Source organism: Pongo abelii, chromosome 21, assembly GCF_028885655.2.
Source record: "Pongo abelii isolate AG06213 chromosome 21, NHGRI_mPonAbe1-v2.0_pri, whole genome shotgun sequence".
Classification (NCBI taxonomy): Eukaryota; Metazoa; Chordata; class Mammalia; order Primates; family Hominidae; genus Pongo; species Pongo abelii.
The window spans coordinates 50,992,795-51,020,424 of record NC_072006.2 but is presented as its reverse complement, the minus strand read 5'-3'; the positions used below and the strand labels follow the sequence as shown (position 1 = coordinate 51,020,424).

The 27,630-nt window shown below is 47.6% G+C and overlaps 1 protein-coding gene across 2 annotated transcripts; it reads right to left on the bottom strand.

Moving 5' to 3' along the window:
• Positions 1–393: 393 nt before the first annotated feature.
• SLC2A10 (solute carrier family 2 member 10) lies at positions 394–27,071 on the bottom strand. Of its 2 annotated transcripts, XM_054541865.2 has the most exons (6): positions 26,897–27,023; positions 13,298–14,319; positions 10,269–11,552; positions 9,607–9,729; positions 7,201–7,336; positions 394–2,957 (listed from the first exon to the last, which is right to left on the bottom strand). In XM_054541865.2, exons 2-6 carry the CDS (start codon positions 13,473–13,475, stop codon positions 2,879–2,881), a joined length of 1,800 nt encoding a protein of 599 aa, XP_054397840.1. In that variant the 5' UTR covers positions 13,476–14,319; positions 26,897–27,023; the 3' UTR covers positions 394–2,878. The 2 variants fall into 2 exon arrangements, with proteins under 2 accessions (XP_054397840.1, XP_024094797.2); XM_024239029.3 differs by lacking the exon at positions 13,298–14,319 and having other exon boundaries at positions 26,897–27,071.
• Between the last annotated feature and the right edge of the window lie 559 nt (positions 27,072–27,630).

Genomic DNA, 27,630 nt, shown 5'->3' with positions numbered 1-27,630 from the left:
ATTGAGGGTCAGTCACCCGTATAGACAGACCCTGTGTTTCCCCATTTCCACAGACCCCACTACTCCCTAATATCTTAAATTGTTTCACTCATTTATATTCCCTACCTGAACCCCAAGTTTATAACCCGGAGCAAGAAAGGGGAGAATTCACCCTAGGACTAGGAGAGCATTCTTCCAGGCTGATAGGAGAGGAAAGGAGAATTGAGTGAGGTTTATGGGTCCCTGGAGAGAGAAGAGATCTGAAGGGACCACAAGCACAGCTCTAAGCAGTAGTGTGCTGGTAAATGTTTAACAACAGCTCTCCAGGGAAGAAGTGTGTGTGTGTGTGTGTGTAAATTTTACTAAGATGAAAGATATGTTTGTTGCACACAATTTACAAATAATAATAAACTCTTTATTGTAAATACTTTTTATTGTAAATATTCTATCCTAAACTCCATATAGCCAATTCATTTTTACAGAATCTTTTGTTAATTTTTGTGTGTATAAATTTTACAGAGATAAAGGATATGTTTGTTGCACACAACTTACAAATAATAAAAAACTCTTTATTGTAAATATTCTTTATTGTAAATATTCTTTATCCTAAATTCCATATAGCCAATTGATTCTTATAGAATATTTTGTTAATTTTTTTTTTTGCCAAACCTTGTATCCAAAGTCAACTATCACTGCAATTTGGCCATGATTTGACAAAATTAGACTACGAATAAAAATCCCTGATTACTCTACAGCTAGGCACTGAAGAATAGGTATAGGTTTGGCATGAATGCTGGTTGAAATTTTTGTTTACACTAGTGAGGAAGACAAGAGTAAAACAATGAAAATGAATGTCAGAACTCCTTCTTAAATGATTTGAGCAGCTGTCAGCTGAAATGGATAACAGTGTTCAACTACTGGAAGAATAATCCCTCCATTTTTTGGTGCTATACACAATCTATTGGCTACAAACAAGACATACTTTAAAGTTTAATTTGCATTACTGACATTTTATCCAGCATGTTCTGAAGTCTAGAAAATCAACAAAACAATAAATCAAGCCCTGATGTGTAGTCCTCTCTAATCTTTGTGATACAAAAACACTCCCCACAGCCAGTTAAGCAACCAAAGACTAACGTGATGTCATTGAGTGGGGAATCAGGAAGAGATGCACGGTGTCTCCCCTAGGTCTCCGTAAGAGTTACTATGTAGAAATAGCCTCAAGAGCACAGATAATAGTAACACGTAGTAAAATTAGGTAATGAGTTTTGAGTATAATTTTTTTGTTTTAATGTAATTTACTTAATTATAAATTTAAATCATTTAATTTCTTATAATGGCTGTGTTTACCAACTTGTAAAAATCCTGAAAATGTAGCAACCAGCTCTCACAAGCTTGGCAAAGTCAGCTCCAGCACACCACTGGATACAAGGGAAGCATCTAGAATGGAGAAGATAGGAGAACTCCAGAGGCCAGAGTCCTTGGGGGCTCTGCCAGCACCCATATGTGCAGGCATGGATGACAAAGCATCCAGCACCTAGGATCTATTTTAGCTCTTCATTCTCCCCAGCATCTGGGAGCTTCTTGTCAGTCCCTTCCTTACATGATCTGCGGTCATAGCTACTTGCTCAGTCCCCCATCTGATTCACCCTGACCCTTTACAGGGTCCAAAGGAGGGACCTGGGTAATGAGGATGAATAGAAATTTCCCAGGCCCTGGACCAGCTGGGGACCCTCCTGAAGGGAAACAGGGTCTAAATATATCCCTGGGACATAATTATCCCCATTCTGCAGACGAGGAAACTGAGGTTCAGGGAGTTGTTATTTACTCAAGTTCAAGGGCTGCCAAGAGGCAAAGGCAATATTGACAAGCAGGTTTGTTGGCCTCCAAACCCATCTCCTTTCTGCAAAGCCATCCTGCACCATCCTGGAGAGAGCTCCTAGACCAGCATTTAGAATTCCAGCTCACTGGAGTCAGGAGAAACCTTAAGAATGAGCTGGTACAGGCTTCCCATTATACAAATGGGGAAACTGAGGCCCGTGGTCATTCCTACAGCAATGACACCAGCAGACCAAGGACTAGAACTGAGGCCTCCCATCAAAGAGTCAGAGTTGCTGGCGAAGGATAAATATTCTGGGTAAGAGAATTAGAGGGGTCAATAAAACTCAGATAAAAGAGTCAAAAGGCCTGTAATCCTAGCACTTTGGGAGGCTGAGGTGGGTGGATCACTTGAGCTCAGGAGTTCGTGACCAGCCTGGCCAACATGGTGAAACCCCATCTCTACTAAAAATAAATTAGCTGGGCATGGTGGCATGTGCCTGTAGTCCCACCTGCTTAGGAGGCTGAGGCACAAGAATCGCTTGAACCCAGGAGGTGGAGGTTGCAGTGAGCCGAGATCATGCCAGCCTGGGCAACGGAATAAGACTCCACCTCAAAAAAAATGATAAGAGTAAAAAAGAGACTTCCCCCTTCCCAAAATGTCCCAGCCAGCTGAAAAAAGAGATTAGAAAAGATGATACCCTCATTTGGATTTAGGGGTGATATCGGGAGAGACTTCCTGCCAGGATTGGTACCTTCGAGATTCTTTGAGAAAGTCCATGGTGCAACAAAGACTTCATAGAATATTCTTCTTATAAATACTGCAGAGATGTGCAAGTCAATGGGGAAACTGAGGCATGAAGCTAGATCCTCAGGAACCCTCAGGGCCTGAGACTCAAAATGAAGAGTTGGGCATTCTCAGACTTTCATCCTTTTTACCCCAGCAAAAGCAGACCACCTTTGGGGGCAGGGGCCACTCCTGAAAGACCAGCTGGAACTTGTGCTCTGGGGCCTAGGAAGCAGGACACTGGAGATGGTCTGCCAAAGCCACAGTTCCAGAATTTCCAGGCAGACGGATTCCTCAGGAGGCCGCAGAGACCTCAATGCGGCTGTACTGGATGCCCGTGGAGTTCTGCCTGTGGCCAAAGCTCAGGGCAAACCTGTCAAATAAAGAATGCGTGGGATCAGGGGGTGGCAGGGCCTGGGGCCGTCCCTGGGGAGTGGACTTTCCACTGGGGTTCCCACCCCCCAATCCCACCTTCACTCCTACCGTGACCCTTCCTGCCTCCTGCCTTACTACAAATGTCCACCTTCTCTCACCTGGACCCCCCGGCAGCTCCTCCCTGGTCTCCCTGGGTCTTCCCTGGCCTCCTATAGCCCTTTGTCAGATTACACCCACAGTGACCTTTCTAAATACAAAAATCTGTCACTCTCCACTGATACGGTTTGGATCTGTGTCCCCACCAAAATCTCATGTTCAATTGTAATTCCCAGTGTTGGAGGTGGGGCCTGATGGGAGGTGATTGGATCATGGGGACAGTTTCTCATGAACGGTTTAGCACCATCCCTTTTGGTAGTGTCCTCGAGATGGTGAGTGAGTTCTCATGATATCTGGTCATTTAAAAGTGTGCAGCACCACTCCCTGCTCCCGCCATGGAAGATGTGCTGGCTGCCCTTCGCCTTCTGCCATGATCGTAAGTTTCCTGAGGCCTCCCCAGAAGCTAAGCAGACAACAGCATCATTCTTTCTGTACAGAGTGCAGAACTGTGAGCCAATTAAACCTCTTTTCTTTATAAATTACCCAGTATTTCTTCATAGCAATGTGAGAATGGACTAATACATCTGCTCAGAAGGAGACCATCATCATGCTCAGCCTAACATCCCATCTTCTCACCATGGCTGCCCTGCCTGACACCAACCCCTCCAGTCCCATTTGCTCATCACGCCCTGGCCTCCTGTCTCTCCCTTCAAAACTCCTAACTTGTTTCCACCTCCGCGCCTTTGCTCTTGCTGTTCCCTCCACCTAGAACGTTTCTTCCAGCTCTTGAAACTGTTTCTTCCGCTTGAACATTTCTTCCAGCTCTAGAAACCGTTGACTTTTTCTCATAATTCCAGTCTCAGCTCAGAGCGGCCTTCCTTGAGCATCATTCATTCAGCCAGAGATATGGTTAAAGATGACAGTGCCAGGCACTGTTCTAGGCCCTGGGAACAGGGCAGTAAGTGCAACCAATACACAAAAATATCACCGTGCTTGTTGAAAATTCCTGATACACTTGTAACACAAATGCACCCATAGCTATTTGCACCCTAGCTAAAGAAACTATCCATTTCCCAAATCTGCTGTTCACTTCCTGGTAGGTTAACCTGCCTTATTTTCTTCATGATATAAAAACTCTGAATTATCTTATTTGTGCATTTTTGAGTTTTGTAGTCTATCTCTCTCCTATACATTAAAATGTAACTTCCTTCTAAGTCCAGAGACAGGGTCTCTCCTGGTCATGGGTCTGTCCCCAGAGCCTACTACAGTGCCCGGCACTTGAAAATATTTGCTGAAGGTTGAATGAATCGATTCCTGAGAAACTGGGATAAAGCAGGAAGTTTTGAATTTTTTTTGTTATATCCCCTGAGGGATTAGTAAAGGGTCTCTTTTGAGCAGAAATAACCTGATAAGAAGGCAAAATAAACAACATTTCGGCAACCAATTGCCATTGATTGATGTAAGACGATTTGAGCCCCTTGTGTTACTAATGTGTCCTTAAAGCAGATAGAGGAGCTGGATCTATAAGATGTAGGTCCCCATTTCCAGCAAGCACATCTGAGGCATAGGGATGCAGAATAAGTCAGCCCTACAGCAGTGGGTGACGGCTCTACCGGCATCTCCCTCCCATTTTTGGGGAACGAGTCTACTCTGTGGCATGTGGCTTGACTGGACTGTCAATCAAGGATCTCTGCCCTATCCTGGCTAAGTTAGGGGTTAGGAGGTGGGCACATAAACCAGCCTTGGCCAATCAGACTTTCTCCTGGGACCATGGCTCTTGTACGGAGGACACAGGAGTGAAAATAGTTGCTGCTGAAAAGACTATCCCATTAGTTCCTGCTGTCAAAATCCCTGGACATGCCCTGGTCCCTGTGTTCCCAAAGTCGAGTTTCTCTCTCTCTCTGTGGCCTCTGATATCAACAGCCCCCTGAACTCTAGGGACAGAGGTGATAAAACACAGACCTGCCTCCGGACTCCACCAAAACCCCTAACTTCCTGTCTTCTCCAGAGTCATAGCAGACCCAGCCTCCAGTCCCCAAGGGCTGGCCCTGGCTGCCCCATGTAACCCCAGGTCCAGTCTGACACCCCACAGCTGCAGTCACATCCTGCCTTACCCCAAAGCTGGCTCCCACCAGCGTTTCTGCCTCCTTTGCTTTTTATCCTAGAGGATGGATTTGGAATCTTCTCCCAAGAAAACCAGTGTGGCAGAGATGCCAGGCAGCTGTCTAGTAACAGAATCCTCGATTTTTAGCTGGGCACATGGCTGCCCAGATTGAAGACCACATTTCGTGGCCTCCCCTGCACATAGGTGTAGCCAAGTTCTATGGAAAGTCATGGGGGTGGACTGTGCCCACCCCTTCCCCTCCCCCATCCTCTGGCAGGTATGTGGGGGTACACCTCCTCAGGCCATGCAGGAAAGGTGATATGGAAGAGGTGGCAGAGCAATAAGAAAGAAGGAGCCTGGGACCCTACATGACCTCATGGCACACGGCATCCACCCAACCCTGGACCCCCAACCGACATTTGGATGACTTCAAGCAGCCAAATCGATTTCCTAACTAATACAGCTGGGTTGCTGAGGGGCCTGCCGAAACTGCAGAAGGTGCCACTCAACAAAGTAGGAGAGAACATTCTGGGGTGGGGAGGACTGGGTTACAGGTTCTTACATTAGGATCCAGATTGGGATGGGGCTTAGCAGCCAGTGTGGGGATGCTAGTCAATATTAGAATGATTTTTAAAAACGTTTTATGACTTCCCAGAAGCAGAATGGGCAGTCAGGAGCTGGTGACTATCACCTACTTTTAAGAGGTAACTGGGGACATTTGTCAAGGATGCTTAGGATTGTAGTGCTTTGAAGTTCCTTCTGAAGCTCCCATTCCACTCTTCTTTTATTTGAACAGCCTAAGGTCTCATGATGCTAAGATTCTGAACTCCCCTCAATAACCTGAAGACCTGATGTTATCCTACCCACCTGGCCTGTCTGACCCGCCACGCTCTTCCCTCCCTCCCTCTGTTCCACGCACACTGGCTTCCTTGTTGTTCCTTGCACATGCCAGATACATGTCCACCTCAGGGCCTTTGCACTTGCTGTTCCTTCTGCTTAGAATGCTCCTCCCCTCATCATTACATGGGTGCCTCTTTCTCACTAACTTAAATTCCACCTCCTCTGAGAGGACTTCCCTCCCTCACCATCCACTCTACTTCAGCCACAACCCCTTTCTTCTTTGTTCCTCCTGTGTCAACCTGGCCCTCTCAGCATATTTTACTCTGCTTCATTTTCTCCTAATTACCCATCACCAACTAAAACGCTCTTGTTTATTCATTTGTTGGCTTCCCTCCCCCATCAAATGGAAGCTCCTTGAGGACAGGAACTTTGTCTTCCTTAATCTCAGCATGTTTCCTAAGGCTCTGAACACTGTCTGGCACATAGTAAGGACTTAATAAATAGCCACGGAATGAATGCATGAAGCCCACAAATGTTTTGTGTGCAATGTTTAAAGGCCATAGTTATGATATTTTGCTTCTCCAAGGTCCTGTGACTCTAAGATAGTTCATGGTTTTAAGATTCTACTCTTCTAGTCTCCTGTGATTCCATAATCAAATGATTTTTAAATCCCTGTGAGCTGGGTCTTAAAGTCAAATGAAAAGGCACTGTAGGGAGACACAAAACAACTCAAGGAAAACAGCTTGTGTGTGACCGGACAAAACTCATAGTGCCGGCCGGGCGCGGTGGCTCACGCTTGTAATCCCAGCACTTTGGGAGGCCAAGGCGGGCGGATCATGAGGTCAGGAGATCGAGACCACGGTGAAACCCCGTCTCTACTAAAAATACAAAAAATTAGCCAGGCGTGGTGGGGGGCGCCTGTAGTCCCAGCTACTCGGAAAGGCTGAGGCAGGAGAATGGCGTGAACCCGGGAGGCGGAGCTTGCGGTGAGCCAAGATCGCGCCACTGCACTCCAGCCTGGGCGACAGAGAGAGACTCCGTCTCAAAAAACAAAAAACAAAAAACTCATAGTGCCCAGGCAATAAGGAAGACAGGAGGAATGCCCGCTTGCAAAAGGAAAGCACAAAGACTAAAATCCTGAAGCCGTGTGCTTGGGGTGTGCTACCCCTCTTCCCCCAGACCCACCCTGTCAGCTTCCTACCGTCTCTTCTGGAACTGCTGGTCTATCTCTGCCAATGACTGGCCTTTTGTTTCAGGAACAAATAAATAGATGAAGCCCAGGCCGAGGACAGCCGTCAGTCCGTAGAGCAGGAAGGTCCAGGACAAGCCGATGGTGCCTGGAAACAGGAGGGCGGGAGTGTAGGCCCAGGACCAAGCACTCTGGTCCCGCAGCCTGGGCCAACTGGGGGGTTCTAGGTCAGGCGTGGAAAGTCAATTCACTCAAAGCAAATGTTCCTGTTGGTCAATTTGCAGAGTGACCAATAAGCTGTCAGTGAAGTACCTTAAAGCGGAAATCTCACTGATTGTCTCAAAGGCGGGGATGAGCCAGGACGCAAGTCCACAAGCCCAGAGACAAAGGCAACTTGTGTTTATGGGAAAGGCCCCTCACCCACATCTAGAGCACTATCCCGTGGAGCGCGCTTGGGCTCTGAAAGCCTGGCCTGAGGAATCGTGGATCCAGCTGAGTGGCCAAACAGCTGCATGGACAGGGCCTTGGCAAATCTCAGTTTAAAAAAAAAAAAAAATCCTTAGAAATTTCATGAATTGGGCTTGGTGCAGTGGTTCACACATGTAATCTCAGCACTTTGGGAGGACAAAGTGGGAGGATCACTTGAGCTCAGGAGTTCAAGACCAGCCTGGGCAACATGGCGAAACCCTGTCTCTACTAAAAATGAAAAATAAAAAATTAGCTGGGCATGGTGGCACACACCTGTAGCCCCAGCTACTCGGGAGGCTGAGGCTGGAGGATTGTTTGAGCCCCGGAGGTCAAGGCTGCAGTGAGCCAAGATCATGCCACTGCCACCCTGCACTCAGGGCAACAGAGTGAGACCCTATCTCAAAAAAAAAAAAAAAAAAAAAAAAAAAAACACCCAGAAATTCCATGAATTGGTCATTCATTGAATTGATCATTCAGAGAATTGAATTTCAGCCAGTTTGGCCTGTGACTGGTTTGGGAGAGAGGACAAAAGCCACAGTTCAGTCCCGGAGTCAGCCTCCTCCTAGAGCCTCCGGTGGGTCTCAGAGCCAGCAGCCAAGATGGGAATGACCCTGAGTCATTTGATGTCATCCAGCTCAAGATAGAGAAGAGGCTGTGGAGGAAGGGTCTTTGTCAAGGTGGAAGACAAATTATGGAAGGCAGTGGGGCTGGTTCTAGTCTTTTGATTCCCTGGCTGGACGGGGTAAGGATGTATTTTCCCATCTGTGAAATGGGGATGATATATGACACAATTCTAATAAATTCCTTCCTTCCTTTCTCCCTCCCTCCCTTCCTTACTCCCTTCTTTGTTTCTCTCCTTCTTTCTTTCTCCTCTCTCACTCATTTACTCTACACAAAGGGAAATGCTTGAAGACAGGCTGCAGGGAGAAGCTCGGATTCCCTAAGACTTGGGGTGGAAGACAGCCATGATGGGGGGGTTCTTCCACTGGGGTTTCCCACAGCACTGCCCCCCAGCCTCCCAAGTTGGCTACACCTTTGAGAAGGAAACTCTTGGCCATAGGGAATAGGAAAATAACTGAACCCTAAGAACTGCGCCTTGGGGACCACAGTGAAGGAGCCTGTGTACTCTGGCCCAGATGAGCAATACCCATTGAAGACCAGGGCTTGGAGCCATGAGCATCTCAGCATCTCAGAGCCATTCCCTGGTGTTCTGGGCCCACATAATTTCCACCCCATCCCACCACACCTCAGACTGGATTTTAATGCTAGGGAGGAAGAGATGATGTCACCCAAACTTGATTTGAGAAAAACTTCCAGGCCAGACATGGTGGCTCATGCCTGTAATCCCAGCACTTTGGGAGACCGAGGCAGGTGGATCACTTGAGGTCAGGAGTTTGAGATCAGCCTGGCCAACCTGGTGAAACCCTGTCTTTACAAAAAATATGAAAATTAGCCAGGCATTGTTGCGGGTGCCTGTAGTCCCAGCTACTCGGGAGGCTGAGGCAGGAGAATAGTTTGAACCCAGGAGGCGGAGGTTGCAGTGAGCTGAGATTGTGCCACTGCACTCCAGCCTGGGTGACAGAGCAAGACTCCATCTCAAAAAAAATTAAAAATTAAAAAGAAAAGAAAAGCCAAGAAAAACTTCCACCTTGTAGGTGTCATGAACCAGTTTAACCCAGTTTGGAGCAAATAAACATTGCTACTCTTACTCCTGCCGATTGACCTCAGATGACCTCTCACCAGTACTGGGTGTAGACTATCACCCGTTAGCTGGCCTGGGGAGTTTTACAGTGCGTATGAGGGTCCTGGATGTCGTCTTGGACATTTGGTGATGTTTCTGCACAGAATAATAGTTCTGCAGCTAATACATAGGAAAATCCAAAAATTTCTGCTTTAGAGTAGGGAGGTTGGGCCACAGAAAAAAAACGGACTTGTCTGGGAAGGACTCACCAATGAGATCGAGGAAGGAGAGGCTGATGAAGAGGTTGGCCGCCCAGTTGAAGCTGTTGCAGAAGGCAAAGGCTCTTCCTCGTATCTCCACAGGGTAGATCTCACTGAGGACAAGCCAGGTCACTAGGGTGGGAGAGCAGGAGGGCTCCTGGGCTGTGGTGGGACCTGGGGCCTGGCACCATCAGGTCAAACACGCAGCCTCTCAACAATGGGATTTTGCAGTGTCAGGCTCCTGAAACCAAACTCCCACCCCCATACCGCTGTAAGAATCCCAGTACAGTCTCAGTTTGCTGAAGACTGAGAGGTTTTCTGAGACACGAGACTTTCAATGCTGAGATGGGAACAGTCTTGGATGGATTGGGATGATTGGTTTTCACCCTATTCATTAAATTCCTTCCAGTTGTGAGCTATCTAGGCTTTAAGGGACCTGAAGCTCAAATGACTTGGGGAGCCTTTTAAGGAATACAAATTACAAACATAAAATTAGGCACTGGCCCTGGGAGGAGCAACTGCAAGTAAGTGAGGGGCCCTGAGGCTTCATGGTCAACCCACCTCTGGTGCCCCGCTGACACCCTGCCAGGTCGTCAGGGTGGGAAGTCCCCAAACTTCCCCCTAGGAGGGGTAGAAGGCTCCAGAGTCACCTGCAAGAAAACTCCACTTACCTGGCCCAAACCCAAAGGAGAAAGCACTGACAAAGACCATCAGGCAGAGCAGCGCGGTCCAGCGCAGCAGTGCATGCCCCTGGGTGGGCAGAGGGGGCCCAGGGAGGGCAGAGCTCAGGGCCGGCCGAGGAGGGGCTGAGGGGTTTCCAGATCTGGGATGGGGCTTGGTTTTCTTAGCAGTGGACAAGATTGGCTCCTTTTGGTCCTCATTGGTCCTTGGCATGGGAGGTAGAGAGGAGTCCTGCAGCAGGCCAGAGTCTCCAGGGAGGCCTGTCTGCCCGGTGGCATTGGGCACAGCCAGGCAGCTTGGGCCTGAGTCCATGGGCACGGCAAAGCTGACGAGGCCGATGCCGCTGACGGACAGGGCCATGAGGGCACAGCCAGCTAGCAACAGAGCCCTGCGGCCTGCACGGTCCACCAGCCCCATGGCAGTCAGGGTAGCTGCCACCTTTACTGCACCAAGCCCCACGGAGGCCAGCACGGCTGAGGATCCCCCATGGAAGCCAACGGAGCTGAAGATGGTGGAGGCATAGCACAGCACGTTGGGCTGCCCTGTTAGTTGCTGGAAGAGTACCAGCCCCAGGCCCACTGTGGTCCGGCTTTGCATGTTATCCCGTGCCCTGAAGAGGTCCAGAAAGGAGTACCGTGGCCTCCCCGGGCCCAGCTTGGGGGCCTCACCTCCCTGGAGTGGGATGAGGTCCTTGTGTATTGCAGTCTCATCTGTACCAGCAGGGAGGAAGAGGAGGCTGAGGGATTGCAGGAGAGCAGGTGCGGTGGCCCAGCCGAACATGTGCCTCCATCCCCAGGGGGTACCAGCCAGTGCATAGTTGAGGGCATAGGAGAGCAGGATGCCCACGGTGATGCCTGCCTCATAGAGGGACACCAGCACTCCCCGCTGCCGTGGCCCCACCAGCTCTGACACGTAGATACAGCAGGCCATGGAGGAGAGGGAAATGGCAAAGCCAACCACAGAGCGGCCCAGGACCAGCCAGGCCAGGGAACCAGCCAGGCCCAGGGTCAAGCTGCCTGCCAGCAGCACCAAGTTGCTCCCGAGGATGGCTTGCTTCCTGCCATAGCAGTCAATGAGGAAGCCACCAACCAGGGAGGCGAGAAGAGCCCCCAGGAGCAGGCTGCCCACCAGGAACTCCTGCTCCAAGCAGCTTAGCCCAAAGTCAAGCTGCAGTGGCAGCAGGGCACCTGATATGACTGCCAGTTCATAACCAAAGGTCAGGCCACCCAGCAAAGACACAGAGGCACACAAGGGCAGGACAGATGGGGGGCGGCCTAAAAAACAAAAGTGAGAGGGACAGAGTTAGAATGATTCCTAGTCATACCATCCATCCATTCAACCTTCCCTCCATCTGTCAACACCTCCATCTATCCATCCATCTACTCCATCTATTCAACCATCCATCCATCCATCCATCCATCCATCCATCCATCCGTCCATCCATCCATCTGTCCATCCATCCACTCCATCAATTCAACCATTCATCCATTCATCCTCCATCCATCCATCTACTCCATCTGTTCAACCACCCATTCAACCATCCACTGATCCATCCATCCATCCATCCATCCACTCCAACCATCCACTCCATCTATTCAACCACCCATCCATCCATTCTTCCATCTACTCCATCTATTCACCCATCCATCCATCCACCTATCCATCCACCATCCATCTACACCATCTGTTCAATCATCCATTCAACTATCCATCCATTCTTCCATCCACTCCATCTATTCAACCACCCATCCATCCATCTATGCATCCTCCATCCATTCATCTACTTCATCCATCCAAATATTCATCCATCTGTATGTCTATTTATCTATACCTTAATTCACCCAACCATCCATCAATTTATTGATCTATCTACAAATCCATCCATTCATCCACCCATCTCTGTATTTCATCCTTTTATATACTCATCCACACATCAATCCATCCATCCATCCATCTAGCCATCCATCCAAATTTATCTGGCATCTACAACATGCCAGGAAGTGCTCTTAGGGCTGGAATACAGCCGTGTTGTCCAGGATCTAATGTTCTAGAAGAAATAGGAAGATGATAAATAAGTATATAATTTCAGGTGGTGAAGATGTCATAAAAAATGAAGCAGGGAAAGAGAATTAAGATTGATGGAGTAGTACTATGTTAAGGCCTCTCTGAAGAGGAAAAATTTGAGCAGAGATTTGAGTGACGTGAAAGTCCTAGGAAAATCTGGGAGAAGAACATTCTAGACAGAGTGAGCACAAAGTACAGAAGCCCTGAGGTAGGACAGATCTTGGTGTTTGAACAACTATGGATATTAATGATTAGTACTTATATGGCCCTAACTAAATGCCAGAATCTGTTTTAAGAGCTTTGTATGTATTTTCTCATTTAATTGTTACAGCAACCCTATAACATATCATCCTCCAAAGTGCAGAGAAGTTAAGAAACTTTCTCATGGTCACATAACAAGTAAGTTGTAGAGATGATGTGGCTAAAGTGAGGACCTTTAATCACTGAGGTAATCAGACAGGAAGCCAGAGGCTGAAGCCCAGTGAGTGAGAGTGATGGGAGATGATGAGGCAGGAGAAATAGGCAGGGGCTAGATCATGTGGGGCTTTGCAAGTCAACAGGACAATGAGGAATGTCATTCTCAGTGGTTGGAAGCCTTTGCTGGCTTCAGCCAGGAATGAGGTAATCTACTTTTATTTTTCATTTTTTATGAGTCCCAACAGGAAACAAATCGGTCATCTATTTTTAATTTTTAAGATATTGCTCTTGCTGTTGTATGGAGATGCTAAATGAGGTGAATGTGGCCCAATCAATGTCCATTCACCCCTTTTTCTTTGGTATCAGGACTACATCCAGCTAAAAGACTACATTTCCCGCCTTTCCTACAGCTATTGGTGGCTACTAAGATGGAAGAGGGAGTTTTTTTGGTGGGACATTGAGAAAAGCTCTCCAAGAAGAGGGTGAGGAGGGAAACAGCTGGCTAGATCTTTTTTGCCCTTTTTTCTAGCTCCCTTACCTCTTGCCTGGAATGCAGGTGTGATGACTGGAGCTTCAGCAGCCATCTTGGAACATGGTGGGGGGTAACCATGAGGATGCAAGCTACACACCGACATAGTAGGACGGAAATATAGAAGAAGAATGGGTCCCTGATGGCAGTAAGCCTCCCATACCAACAATGGATTGTCAATCTCCATATATTTTTATGTGCTAAGAAGAAAATCCCAACAATTTCTGACTTAGTGAAACTATGCTATTTCCAGTTTCTATTCCTAGCAGTGAAACCAGAGAGCAAGAGTAAACCCAGGTTGGAAGGCTAGTTAGTACAAGGGTCCAGGTGAGAGTGCTAATGAAAACTAAGAAGAAATGCTATATAGCAGGGAGCTGCCAGTTAAGATCAATGAGGAACATGGGCTGCATGTGAGACAACAAAGAATGGTGGGGATTGCCAAACTGGAGAGTTCATGCCTCATCTAAAGTCACAACACAGCTCCAGGTATGGTTAACACACCAGACTGTATAATCTCTGGCAAATTATTAGAAGAGTAACTGCCATTTCATGACTGATCCCTATGTGCCAGGCATAATGTAAGAAACTTTAAACGCATCATTTCATGTAATCCTCACAACTGTAGGAAAACACCTTGTTGCATGGCCAGAGTGAGGCCATCATGAAGTGAAACCACCATGATGATGGATATTTGGGCCCCACATACCAAGTTGTTCTACAGTAAGTTCTTTAAAAATGCCTGTAGCATAGATAACCCTTCATAAAGATGCTTATCCAGCCTCTCCAGTGGTCACAAGTCTTGGCAAGAAAGTCTGAAGACACGATCAGCTGCACATGTTTTATGCTAAAAGCTTGATATATTAAGAATACTTTCTGGAGGGCAGGTATGGGAATTCACGGTCTTGTGGCTACCTGAGATATGGCTCCTGTTTGTACATCCCTGTGAAATTTCCTTCTGCAAGACTGGATTTGTCAGCCTCTTTCTTTGGCCTCTCAGCTTCCTCAGCCTTCAGAGGTAGGTTTGCGTAGACCTGCTCACCATGTAACAGTAAACTCACGAGTTAGGTATTATTAATATCTCCATGTCACAGATAAGGAAACTGGAAAACAGGAAGGTCAAGAACTGCCAGATCTGTTTTTTTTTTTTAAAGAGAAACCATAAATCCAGATTTTTATAAACTATTTTCTGATTTTTAAATGCTGTTCCAAGAATATATAAAAATATTCTTTGAGTCAGACAAAACACATCTCAGAGTGCAACCCATAGGTACCAGTTTTCAACTGCTTCCACATGGAAACAAATCTTCAAGGAATACAAGCCTCTGGGTGTAGTAAACATTTGTTACTTCTTCTGTCTGCCTGGAATCTCTTCCTTTGAGGAAGAGCCCCTTCCCCACTGATGGGGTTACCAGTCACATGTACTCTCCACCCACACATAGGGTTGAGCAAGTGGGTCTCAGGGAATTGCTATGCATAGACAGGAAAAAAGAACTACATTTTTTGAGAATTTCAAGTTACAGAAACAAAATAGTCATTGGTCATGCTGCGCAGAAGGCCTTTATGAAAATGAAACCAACACAGATGAGAACAGAGCCAAAAGATAACAAGAAATAGATCCCAATATTATTGCATGAACCCATGGATCTAGCAGTGCCTGAAGCTTACTCAATCCATTGGGCTCTCGTTACACGAGCCAACAAATACTCTTTGTTCTTTTAGTCAGATTGAGTTGGTTTCTGTAAATTATAATTTAAAAGCTCCCAATTAGTATACTGAGCAACAGAATTTCCAGACTCATGGGAAAAACCTGCAATGTCTCCTCTCGCTCTCTCTTTTTTTTTTTTTTTTTTTTTTTTTGCTAATTGAGGGATTTGTAGGGCTCCCAAGTCATTTTTACATATATATAGTAGTGAGGACAGGACAATACTTTAGAGATTTGCAAAACAAGGTTCTTTTCTATTTTGGTAACTAACTTGCTGTGTGACACTAGGCCAGTCACTTGCCCTTTCTGGGCTGTGGGAGCTGGTCTCTAAAGATGGCTCCCAATGAGTCATGCCTCCTGGTGTTATGCCCTTATGTGGTTCCCTCTCACACTGAATCTGAGTAGCTCTGTGAATAGTTTTAACCACCAGAATATGCCTACAGTGACACTGTTCAGTCCTGGGTCTAAACCTTGAGCAATTTCCACGTTTTATGTTTTTTGGGGAGCCCCAAGCCACTCTGTAAGAAATCTGGCTACACTGTCACATGGAAAAACTGTGTGGAGAGACCCTTAGGCAACAGACAGGGGCCTCCAGATGATTCCAACCACAGCTGCAGAAGAACCACCCAGCTGAGCCCATTCAACCCAGAGAACTAGTAGATATAATAAAATGATTATTATTAGAAGACGCTAAGTCTTGGAGTGTTTTGTTAAACAGCAATAGATAACTTGAATATGAAATGAGGAAATCTATAAAATGAGGAAATGTTACTAGATCAGTCTCTTCCAAAGGGCCCCTGACACATTAATGAAAGATGTTACAAAATCTATGTGTTAAAAATACCAATAGATAAAGCATCCATTCAAACGTTTTTCTCCTTTAAGACGGAATAAAGATTCCTGAGTACATGACGAGTGAGCGCAAGGGTCAGTTTGTGGGAATCAGGAAAGCACACCATGACCCAGCTACTTCATTACTTAGGAAACACCAAACTGCACAATAATTCTGACTTCCATATCTTATAGTGTGAGGTTTTTAGTCCTAGATTAGTTTAATTTATATCCAAATGGACCATCGGCTAAAGATGAAAAATGAAAAGGGTAATAAAGGAGGAGCTCAAAAATAATAATTCTGAAAAATTCTTCCTAAATCCAAAGAAATGAGTGTTTCAGTGTTCCCATTGTATGAATGAACAAACTAGTGAAGAAGGTAGAAAATCCTTGGCTGAATGTAAGAATATGAGAGGCTTTTTGTCTTGTTTTGTTTTGTTTTTGGTAGATCTGTTTTCTTGCCATTTGCTTCTTTTCCCCTTCCAGTCCTTATGATTCCAGTTATCCGAAAGCTCTGGTTATTAAAGACATTCTTAAGCTTCTCTCTTGTGTATCTGTGCATACCTCATCTCACTCTGTGCCCCTCTCAGCTGCACTTGAACCAAGGTACTTCTGATCTCTCAGTCTCAGTTTGCTCATGTGTAAAATGGGGACAATCATATCCACCTTGTTTGCTTTCAGAGCCGGTGGGAAGATAAAATGAAACAATGGATGCTGTTCCTCTAAGTTGTTATATGATCTGCTATGTTGACAGCTTAGCACAGTGGAAAGCAATGAGGACTAGGACTGAAAAGGCCTGAGTTCCAGCCTCAGCACTGCCACTTGCTCTGTGCCACCCTGGGCAAGCTGCTTCTTCTCTTTGAACTCCAGTTTCCTTACCTTTAAAACAAGGCTAATAAATCCTTTCTCACTGGCTCTTGGAAGAGTTCAGTAGAGAAAGGAGGCTCAGGAAGTGTGCTCAAGGAGAAGTACCATGATTGCTGTTACCACCTGTAACAGTCCTGCCCAATGCCAGACTTGATTAAGAAAACACAAACTTGGTGTCATCTCCTGCTCCACTTCTGATACGGTTTGGCTGTGTCCCCACCCAAATCTCATCTTAAATTGTAGCTCCCATAATTCCCACATGTTGTGGAAGGGACCCAGTGGGAGATAATTGAGTCATGGGGGTGGTTCCCCCATACTGTTTCATGGTAGTGTATAAGTCTCACAAGATCTGATGGTTTTATAAGGGGAACCCCTTGCTCGTGGCTTTCATTCTTTCTTGCCTGCCGCCACGTAAAGAAGTGCCTTTCACCTTCCACCATGATTTTGAGGCCTCACCAGCCACATGGAACTGTGAGTCCATTAAACCTCTTTTTCTTTATAAACTACCCAGTTTCAGGTGTGTCTTTATCAGCAGCATGAAAACAGACTAACACAATTTCAAAACGTATCCCTTCAACAGCTGGTGCTAAGAGAATAAGAGGAAGAAGACGCTGACTCCATTTCACTCTTTGCTGCAGATCTAGTGCAAAGGGAATATGCCAAATAGCAAAACTAAGCCTGTTGGTTCCTGGCATTGCAGACAAGCATTTTTTTTTTCAACCACAGCTTTTTCATTCAGAGATTAAAAAAACAAAAAACAAAACAAAAAAAAACCCAGCAACAACAACACCCCCCTCCACCCAACTATACATGGAGAAACTTAAAATACACAGCTAAAGCCAAGTGTGGTAGCTCGTGTCTGTAATCTCATCACTTTGGGAGGCCAAAGCAGGAGGATCACTTGAGGCCAGGAGTTTGAGGCCAGCCTGAGCAACACAGTGAGACACCATCTCTACAGAAAAATTTTCTTTAAAAATTAGCTGGGTGTGGTGGTGCATACCTGTAGTTCCAGCTAATCAGGAGGCTGAGGCAGAAGGATTGCTTGAGCCCGGGAGGTGAGGCTGCAGTGAGCTATGATCACACCACTGCATCCCAGCCTGGGTGACAGAGCAAGGCCCTGTCTTTAAAAAATAAAATAAAATATAAAATATACATCTAAATTACTTGGCATAAAGGAGAAACAAAATAGAAATAACCACCTACTGAAAGAGAATAAATAAAATAAAGATTAAAAATCATGAATAATTGAGGATAAAAATAATTGAGAATAAAAATTATAATAAATAATGAAATGAGAATAAAAGGCCCACATAAAAAATGGGCCTGTGGGATGTGGTCAAAGAGATAATCAAGTGAAAATTATATTTTATCAGAAACCCCAAAAGAACCTGAGAGTAAATTAATTAAGTCTTTGTATGAAGAAGCTAGGAAAATTAGAACAAAATGAACCCAAAGAACAAGTGGAATTAGCGAATATGAAAACAGATGTTAAGAGAATGGAAAAACGATAGGAAGAGGATAGTTGATCACTAAAACTCAAGTTGGTTCCTTGACATGGATAAGAAAAGACAGAAATCCAAACAACACAGGGAATAATGAAAGCGCCATAAGAACAGACACAGGAAAAAGAAAGCTCAAGTCATTTTCTTTCTTATTTTTTTCCCAAGATGAGGTCACGCTCTGTCACTCAGGCTGGAGTGCAGTGGCACCATCATGGCTCACTGCCTCTGCCTCCCGGGCTCAAGTGATCCTCCTGCCTTAGCTTCCCAAGTAGCTGGGACTATAGACATGCACCACCATGCCAGGCTAACTTTTTGATTTTTTTGTGGAGGTGGGGTCTCACTGCATTGCCCAGGCTGGTCTCAAACTCCTGGGCTCAAGTGATCTTCCTGCCTTGGCCTCCCAAAGTGTTGGGATTACAGGCGTGAGTCACCATGCATGGCAGTCAAAGTATTTTCAACAGCTGTAGTTAGATTTAGTCTTTCTTAACTCACATTGTCTCCTCCTTCTGAAACTTGTTCACCCCAGAGGCACCTACATTTAGACAGTGAGCGCTCCCTCCTCAGTGTCTGCATTTTCAAAGCACTTTAACCCAACAGGTTAGATCTGTAACCATTTGTCATGTGTCCCCTGTGAAAGCAGTATAGAGCTGGATGATTTCAGATGCAATCTGACTTTCTTCTTTTAAAAGGTGAACTTGGCCGTGTGTGGTGGCTCGCGCCTATAACCCCAGCACTTTGGAAGGCCAAAGCAGGTGGATCACCTGTGGTCAGGAGTTCAAGAACAGCCTGGCCAACATGGCAAAACCCATCTCTACTAAAAATACAAAAATTAGCCCGGCGTGGTGGTGGGCGCCTGTAATCCCAGCTACCAAGGAGGCTGAGGTGGGATAATCAATTAAACCCAGGAGGCGGAGGTTGTAGTGAACCGAGATTGCACCACTGCACTCCAGCCTGGGCGGCAGAGCAAGACTCCATCTCAAAAATAAATAAATAAATAAAAAGGTGAACTGATCCACATTTATTGCAATGACTGATACAATTGAAATTGCTTCTGCCATTTATCTTTTTGTCTTCTACTTACTGTGCTATCAGGATATTTCTTTTTACCTCCATTTCTGCTTTTGATGGATCAATTATGGGGTGGTTTTTTTTTCCATTTTTCCCCCACTGATTTGAGTGTTACATTTTCTATGTTTTCCTTTCTTCTTAGAGCAGTACTACCTGACAGCATTTTCTGCAATGACGGAAATTTCTATAACTATGCTGTGCAATATGATAGTCACTAGCCAAACACACGTAGAAAATGAGCCCTTGAAATGTGGCTAATGGGATGCAGGAAATACTTTCTTTTCTTTTCTTTTTTTTTTTTTTTTTTTTTAGACAGTCTTACTGTGTTTCCCAGGCTGGAGCACAGTGGCATAATCCCGGCTCACTGCAACCTCCATCTCCTGGGTTCAAGCGATTCTCCTGCCTCAGCCTCCCAAGTAGCTGGGACTACAGGCATGTACCACTACACCTGGCTAATTTTTACATTTTTAGTAGAGACGGGGTTTCACCATGTTGGCCAGGCTGGTCTCGAACTCCTGACCTCAGGTGATCCACCCGCCTCAGCCTCCCAAAATGCTGAGATTACTTACAGGTATAAGCCACCATGCCCAGCCTGAATTTTTTATTTTATTTTATTGTATTTCAATTAGTGTACATATAAAAATAACCACATATGGATGGTGGCTACCCTACTGGCAGCACAGTTGCACAGATTACTCTTAATTTTTAATTCACACACTTAAATTTATATATTTCTGGAAGCATCTGGAATAATCCAGCAGTATCTATGTCATGCATCCCCACCCTGGACCTGACAAGAACATCTGCAATTTTATAGCCAGATGTATGGAGAGTTTCTCTGGACTAGACATTGCTTTGAGTTTAAAAACACATTTATGGCCAGGTGCGGTGGCTCACGCCTGTAATCCCAACACTTTGGGAGGCTGAGGCGGGTGGATCACTTGAGGCCAGGAGTTCAAGACCAGCCTGGCTAACATGATGAGAACCCATCTCAACTAAAAATACAAAAATTAGCTGGGTGTGTGGCACGCACCTGTAATCCCAGCTACTCAGGAGGCTGAGGTGGGAGAATCATTTGAATCCGGGAAGGTGGAGGTTGCAGTGAGCCGAGATCGTGCCACTGCACTCCAGCCTGGACAACAGAGCAAGACCCTGTCTCAAAAAAAAAAAAAAATAGTTCTCACCCCAACGTTATGAGGTAGGCTCTTGTATTTGCGAATGAATAAAGTGATCATCGGAGGGGTGAAGCAACTCACCTGAGGTCAAAAGTAGTAAGTGCAACCTGGGCAACATAGCAAGATCCTGTCTCTACAAACAGTTTAAAAATTAGCCAGGCGTGGTGGTGGGCGCCTGTAGTCCCAGCTACTCTAGGGGTTGAAGTGTGAGGATCGCTTGAGCCCAGGAGTTTGAGGTTACAGTGAGCTATGATTGTGACACTGCACTCCAGCCTGGGTGACAGACTGAGACCCTGACTCTAAAATAAAAAAACAAAAAAAGCTGTAAGCGGCTGAGGCTAGAATGAAAGCCAGGCTGTCTGGGTCCACAGTCTCTACTCTTGACTGCTCCATTATAAAACCTTGGTGCAATGTGATTTCACTCTGTTCTCTTGCTTGGGTTCCTTCTTAGCTTTGTTAGGCAATTTTTGTGCAGAGGGGGGAGTTCCATTGGTGAAGGAATCATTCCCTACCCCTACTTCTGCTCATCCCTCTCCCCTGCCACTCCTACCCTCCGAGGAAACGAGCCCTTGCCACTCCCTGGCTGGCCTGTCCTTCCTGTTCCTCACCACTAGTAAACATCCTGGAAGATGCTGCTCAGATCCTGCTCTGTCTTCACCCCCACTTTGCCCTTCCTCCCTCATTCCTGAGGCTTTCTCCCAGAAAGGAAGGTCTTTCCAGGCCATGTGAAGCAATCAAGGTGAAAGCCCAGGATTTGTTTGCCGTTTCCTGGGTTCCTCTTGCAGCGAAAGGGAACCCAGCCAAAGGGCTCACAGCTTCCACCCACAGGTTCCACTGGAAAACACATCAGTGCAGGTTCAGTTGAAATGGACAATAAGGCCAATGGACAATAAAAACAAACAAACATGAAATAAAATAGTAATAATAACAGCTATCATGTATGGAGACCTCCTCTGTGCAAAGACTTTATGTTCCTTCCCTTAATTCATCCTCATAATAACCCTAGGTGAGACTGCTACAATTATTCCATCTTACAGATGTGGAGGTTAAGGCTCAGAGTGTTCTCACAGCTAGGAAGCAACAGGATCGGGATGGAAATGCTGACCTGCCTGCCTCCCAAACCCATGTCCTTAAGAGCTCTGCTGCACTGACCTTCCAGCAAGAAGAGCCAATCAGAGATAGGTGGGGTGGGAGGCAACTGGGGTGCAGGAGGCAGAGGTGGAGGGGAAAGAGCTCTCAGGAAAACGCCAAGCGATAAAGCGCGGTGAAATGATACTGTGGCATGGGACTGTAGATATAAAGGAGCACCTCAAAGGAGTTGGAGCCATTAGGAAGACGAGGAAGAACATTCCCTTTCCATGGTTCCCATCACCTGAGTCAGTCCCACCACTTTAGCACGACAGCCAAGGCCCTTCATGGGCTGGCCTAACTCCTCAGCCACTTCGCCTCCTCCCGGACTCTGTCACCACAGCCCTGCCCCACACACCTTGCCAACATGTTTGTTCCCGGAACATACTGTACGCTTTCATGCTGCTCCACCTCCGCACGTGCTGGGCCTCCTACGTGCACTTTCCTTGTTCCCCAAGGAAAGGGTCCCTTTGTTCCTCTACTCTCCCTCTTCAGTCCCAGGTCCTGTGCCACCTCCCCAAGGAGCCTCCAGATGTACACATCTGTTATTTGGCATCCACTCCTCATCTTCTGTTGCAGGGAGCCACCCCTTTTCCTTGTCTCACAGACTCCTGGTTTGGGTGGAGATGACTTCCCCCACCTCCACCCTCAGTGCCCAGCCCCAGGGTGGTGGCCATGATCCAGATCCAACCAATCAGCAGATTCCTGGGCCCTAGGCAGAGGTGAATACCACGTGGGTGAACCTGGGCCAGTGAGAGTCGGCCCGCGTGTGTTTGCTCATCAGGGGTGCCAAGCTGGTGGTTTATTTGCCTGGAGCCACTGGGGGCCATCTTCCCCTATGAAGGATTCCTGACAACACTGTATGAGCCCCTAGATCCAACTGCACCTGAAGCCATAGACTTCAGTGACCCATAAATACTCATTACCAATTTCTGGATTTTCTGAAGGTTGTCCTGTCATTTTTTTTTTTTAATCTCAGTACCTAAGTACCCTTCATATCAGCAGACAGTGACATCTGCTTAGTGCCTTTCAGTGGAAAAGTTTGAGGGAGTTCCTGACCAATTCCCATGCATCTTCCTCAACTCTCCACTGTACTCCTTTCGCTTGGTCACACTGCAAGTTCCTTTATGAGTCTTCCATATTCAACTAAGGAGGGCAGAGATAGAGACTGACTTGTCCTGAGCCTCTGGGGCCCCAGCTCTGCCCTGACACCCAAGAGGAACCCAGTGAAGTTTCTGCTGAATGAACAAATGACTGGGTAGAGGACCAGGGCTGCTTCACCTCATGGCATTTCTGGGGCTGTGTCAGATACCTCTGAACCTAAACTAATTCTACACAGCAGCCAGAAGGATTCTGGGAAAACCTAAGTCAGGCCTCGTCACTCTTCCGCTAGGAGACCTCCAAGGCTCCTATTTCAGTCTAAGAAGAACCAACGTCCTCACCGTGGCCTTCAAGACTCTGCAGGATCCACCCCCTCTCACTGGGCTCCAGCCACACTGGTTCCTTGCTGCTACTCTCACTCCATGCACGTCCCAACTCAAAGCTTGGTACCTGCCAACTCTCTGCCTGGGAAGTCCTTTCCCTCCCTGCCAACGGTTCCTTCCTTCCTCCCTTCTGATCTTTGCTGAAACATACCCTTCTCGGTGAGGCTGTCCGTGGCCTTCTACCTAAAATTCAACCTCCCCGTAGCATCTAGCACTTTGTATCCCCTTCTCCACTTGTTTTTTCTGCATGGCACTTCTCATCTTCCAAAATAACCACATATTTTACATATTTATTGGTCTCCCTGATCTGAAAGTCAGCCTCAAGGGAACAGGAGTGGTTTATTTCTTCTCAGCTGTCTCCCTGAGGCCAAGGACAGTTACTCAGCACTCAATCAATAATATTTGTTAAACAAATGAATGATTGAGTGAATGAATGAAAAACCAAATGAACTGTGGGGATGTAGGAAATCCAGAAAGAAAGGATCTTGGCTCATGAACATCTGAAAGGTCCAGGGCCTGGAAGTGGCCATGGACAGGAAGCAGAGCAAGGCCTCATCCTCAAATTAAGATGGCTTAGGCTGGGCACGGTGGCTCATGCCTATAATCCCAATACTTTGGGAGGCTAAGGCAAGTGGATCGCTTGAGTTCATGAGTTCAAGACCAGCCTGGGTAACATGGTGAAACCCCATCTCTACCAAAAAATACAAAAATTAGCCAGGTACAGTGGTGTGCACCTGTAAGTCCAGCTACTTGGGAGACTGAGGTGGGAGGATGGCTTGAGCCTGGGAGGCAGAGGTTGCAGTGAGCCGAGACTGTACTACTGCACTCTAGCCTGGATGACAGAGCCAGACTTTGTCAAAAAAAAAAAAAAGAAAGAAAGAAAGAAAGAGAAAAAAAGGAAAAGAAAAGAAAAGAAGGGAAGGAAAGAAAGAAAAGAAAAAGAAAAGAAAGAAAATTAAGGAGAACAAATTAAGATGGCTTGACCTAAGTTTAGCAAGTGCGCATCCTTTCTATTAATAACCTGCCTAACATAGGCTGTATGTGAAGATTCCCACACTGGAGGAAATCCCTTAATCCTCTAAGCACCTCACTGTGGAGGGCAGAGCTTCCCCAGGAGAGAGTCAGGGGGCGGGGCGGGGGGGGGGGGGAGAACCCGGGTTTGGGATGCAAGTATCTCCAGTTGCAAGTCCCAGGCCTCCTGTTGGTGACACTAGAGCAGTGTCTCAACCAGAAGTCACAGAGCACTGGGTCCCTCCTGCACCAGAGACCTGCTGTGGCTTTCCCTGAAGCTCCACGGAGAAGCCAGAAGTGAAATTGAACTGTATGAATATCCTCTTGCAGACAGCCGGCTTCCAAATGTCCCAGCAATTACAGCCACAGCTGATACTTGGAGGACCCACTATCGCCAGCCACTCTCCTAAGGGGCAGTATCTGTACCAGCTGGCTTAATCCCAGTCAATCCTATGACAATCACTATTGTCATTCCCATTTTACAGAAATAACCACCACACTGAGAGGTGAAGACATTTTCCCAGGGTGACACAGTTTGTAAGTCACATAGCAGGAACGTGAACTCAGGCAGTGTGACTCCAGAATCCCAATACTGGGTGCAATATAAAATAAAAACTCACATTCATTCACCGTTTACCAGATATAGGTGATGAGCCGAGCACTGTAAGTTCATTTTTTCACATCGTTCTCATGGCTGTCCTGTGATAAGGGTATTTGATAGTGACCAGAGAAGTTGGCAGACTCTCCCAGGTCAAAGTGGAATGGTGGAACAAAGTGAGAGGAATTGGGGCTAGAACCCAGTTCTGCCCCCAAAGGCTATAAAGAGAGCCCAGTCCCTGGTCCCTGCTGTGAACTGAGCAGTGTAAGAATTCTGGGGAGGACAGAGACCAGCAGCCATGACTTGTGCCTCCCCCAGCACTAACACCCAGCCCTCGCTCTGCCCATAGAAGGCACTCAGTAAATGGCTGTTGGGTTGACTTAGCAGGAATAGGAGGCACAGGAACAAGGGGCTAGGGCTAAGCTGAGTTCCCTTAAGAAGACCTTGACCTCTCTGGGCCTCAGTTTTTTCTCAGGCTCTGGGGCACTGTGCCATGGGGGTTAAGAGGATGGACTCTCCAGTCAGAGCCGGAACTGGTCACCAGTTTTACCATTAATCCACCATGACAGGCCACGTGGCACAGTGGTTAGGAAAGCAGACCGGAGTCAGAATGCTGGGGCTCCTTCCCAGCTTCTTCTCTCCATAGCTGTGTGACCTTGGGGAACTCACCCCACCTCTCTGGGCTTCCCCATCTACAAATGGGATATTAATGCCTACCTCCTATGCTTACCTACATCATAGCCAGTATTAGCTACTGTGATTCTCCACAGAACGACTCAGAACAAGCTTCGAAAAGTTAATTCAGGGCCGGGCACGGTGGCTCACGCCTGTAATCCCAGCACTTTGGGAGGCCGAGGCAGCCAGATCACGAGGTCAGGAGATCAACACCATCCTGGCCAACATGGTGAAACCCCTCTCTACTAAAAATACAAAAATTAGCTGGGCGTGGTGGTGTGTGCCTGTAATCCCAGCTACTTGGGAGGCTGAGGCGGGAGAATCACTTGAACCCGGGAGGCGGAGGTTGCAGTGAGCTGAGATCGCACCATTGCACTCCAGCCTGGCGACAGAGTGATCATCTCAAAAAAAAAAAAGAAAAAAAAAGAAAAGAAAAGATAATTCAGGCCATGGCCCCGCTCCAGCTTAAAACCCTTCTCCAGCTTGCCGTGGCATTTGCAATAAAATCTGAACTTCTCACCACGGCTTACAAAGCCCTGCACACCTCTCTGCCATCCCTTTGACCTCAGTGCTCTGCCCGCTGTGCTCTGGCCATCCTGGCCTGGGCCACACAGACTCATTCCTGCCTGAGGGCCTTTGCACTGTTGCTGCCACCTGGAAGCTCTTTCTCCAGATCTCAGCAAGACCCGCTTCTGAGGAAGGTCTCAGCTCCAAAACGTCCCACTCCAGAAAACCCACCCTGACCACCCATCTAAAGAACCCACGCCCTTGGCCTTCACGCCACCCCATTTTATGGGTTCCACAGCACCTTATCTCTCTCTGAAGTTATTCATAAACGTGTTTACCCAGCTGCTCAATCAGAATGCCAGCTCCATGACAGAGAGGATTATTGTCTATTTTGTTCATTGCTGAATCTCCAACCCCTATATCAATGTCTGGCACATGTTAGGTGCTCACTCAAGAATCAATGACTGACCCTTCGAGGCTTCTGAATGCAGAGAGAAAAACAGAGCCCTAGTCCCGAGTGGCAACAAAGCCATTTCCTACGCGTCCCACCCCGATGCTGTGTTAGAATCTCCTTCTCTGTCCCCTCTCTGCAGAATCACGTCCAGAGGAGGGGGTTCGTCTGTTTTGTTCGCGGTTTCGTTCGCGACAGCGTCCCCAGGCCCACAACAGCGCCTGGGGCACAACCGCGCTCAGCGAATCGATGAACTGCTTTGCTCTTTTCGGAGCCTCCATTTCTTCATCTGCAGACCAGGAACAACTGCACTTGCTGGGGCTGTCCGATCAAGGCGCCCGGGAGAGTGCCTGGGCCCGAATGGGCGCCGCAGCAAGTGAGGGGACACTTTTCCGGGGCAGAAAGGACGATGGAAGGAAGCGCGACCGAGTCCCGTCCCAGCCCCCGCCGCAGGCCTGCAGTCTCGGGCTGGCCACCCGAGAGCCGGTATCCGGCCGGGTCGGCCCAGGGGGAGCCAGGGGGCGCGCACTCTTGGGGGAGCGCGGGGGCGGTGTCTACACCCCAGGAAGGGGTCGGGCTTCCAGCAGGCAGCGCCCGATCGGGACTTACCCATGGCGAGCGGGACTCCGCGGCGTGCTGGGGGCGCTGGGGGGCCGGGCGCGCATCCCCCGCCGGAGTCCCCAACGCCGCTGCGGCCGGCCAAACTTTCCGGCCCGCCCCCGCCTCTGTCCCTCCAGCCCTGCCCTCCCGCGCGCAGCGCCGCCAACGCCACGTCGGCCAGCCAGGCCCCGAGGCCTGGAGGCGGGACGGAGGGGAGCCCAGGACCGCCCCCGGCCGCCCCAGGCCTGGCAAGGACCCCCTCCCTCGCCCACTGTCCTCCCAGGGGCCCCCACCCGCCATCTCCCGGGTCCCCTTCATTGGTAGTCCTCCCCTGGGGGGGACACACCGGCCAGCCATCCTCCCTGGTAGAAGACCCCACACGCACTGTCTTCCCCTGGCCTCTTTGCAGGGAAGAGGTGCCCCAATCACTGGTCCACACTTGTCTGGCCTCCCCAGCGTGCGCACACACACAAAACACACAACACACACATCTACACCGAGTGAGACACTCGCGCATACCCACTGGAGCCGCTCACTCTCTCATGGATTCATCCCTCATTCACTCCACGCTTGGGTTTGGACACCACTACATGCCAGGCACTATGTATGCTAGGCTTGGGATGGGCCGAAGAACAAAACAGACAAGTCTTTTGTTTACCTTCTAGGAGGGGAAGAGTTTACATTCTAGGAGGGGAAGACGAAAAAGAAATAACTAAAGGATCCTGAGAAATATCCGCTAGTGA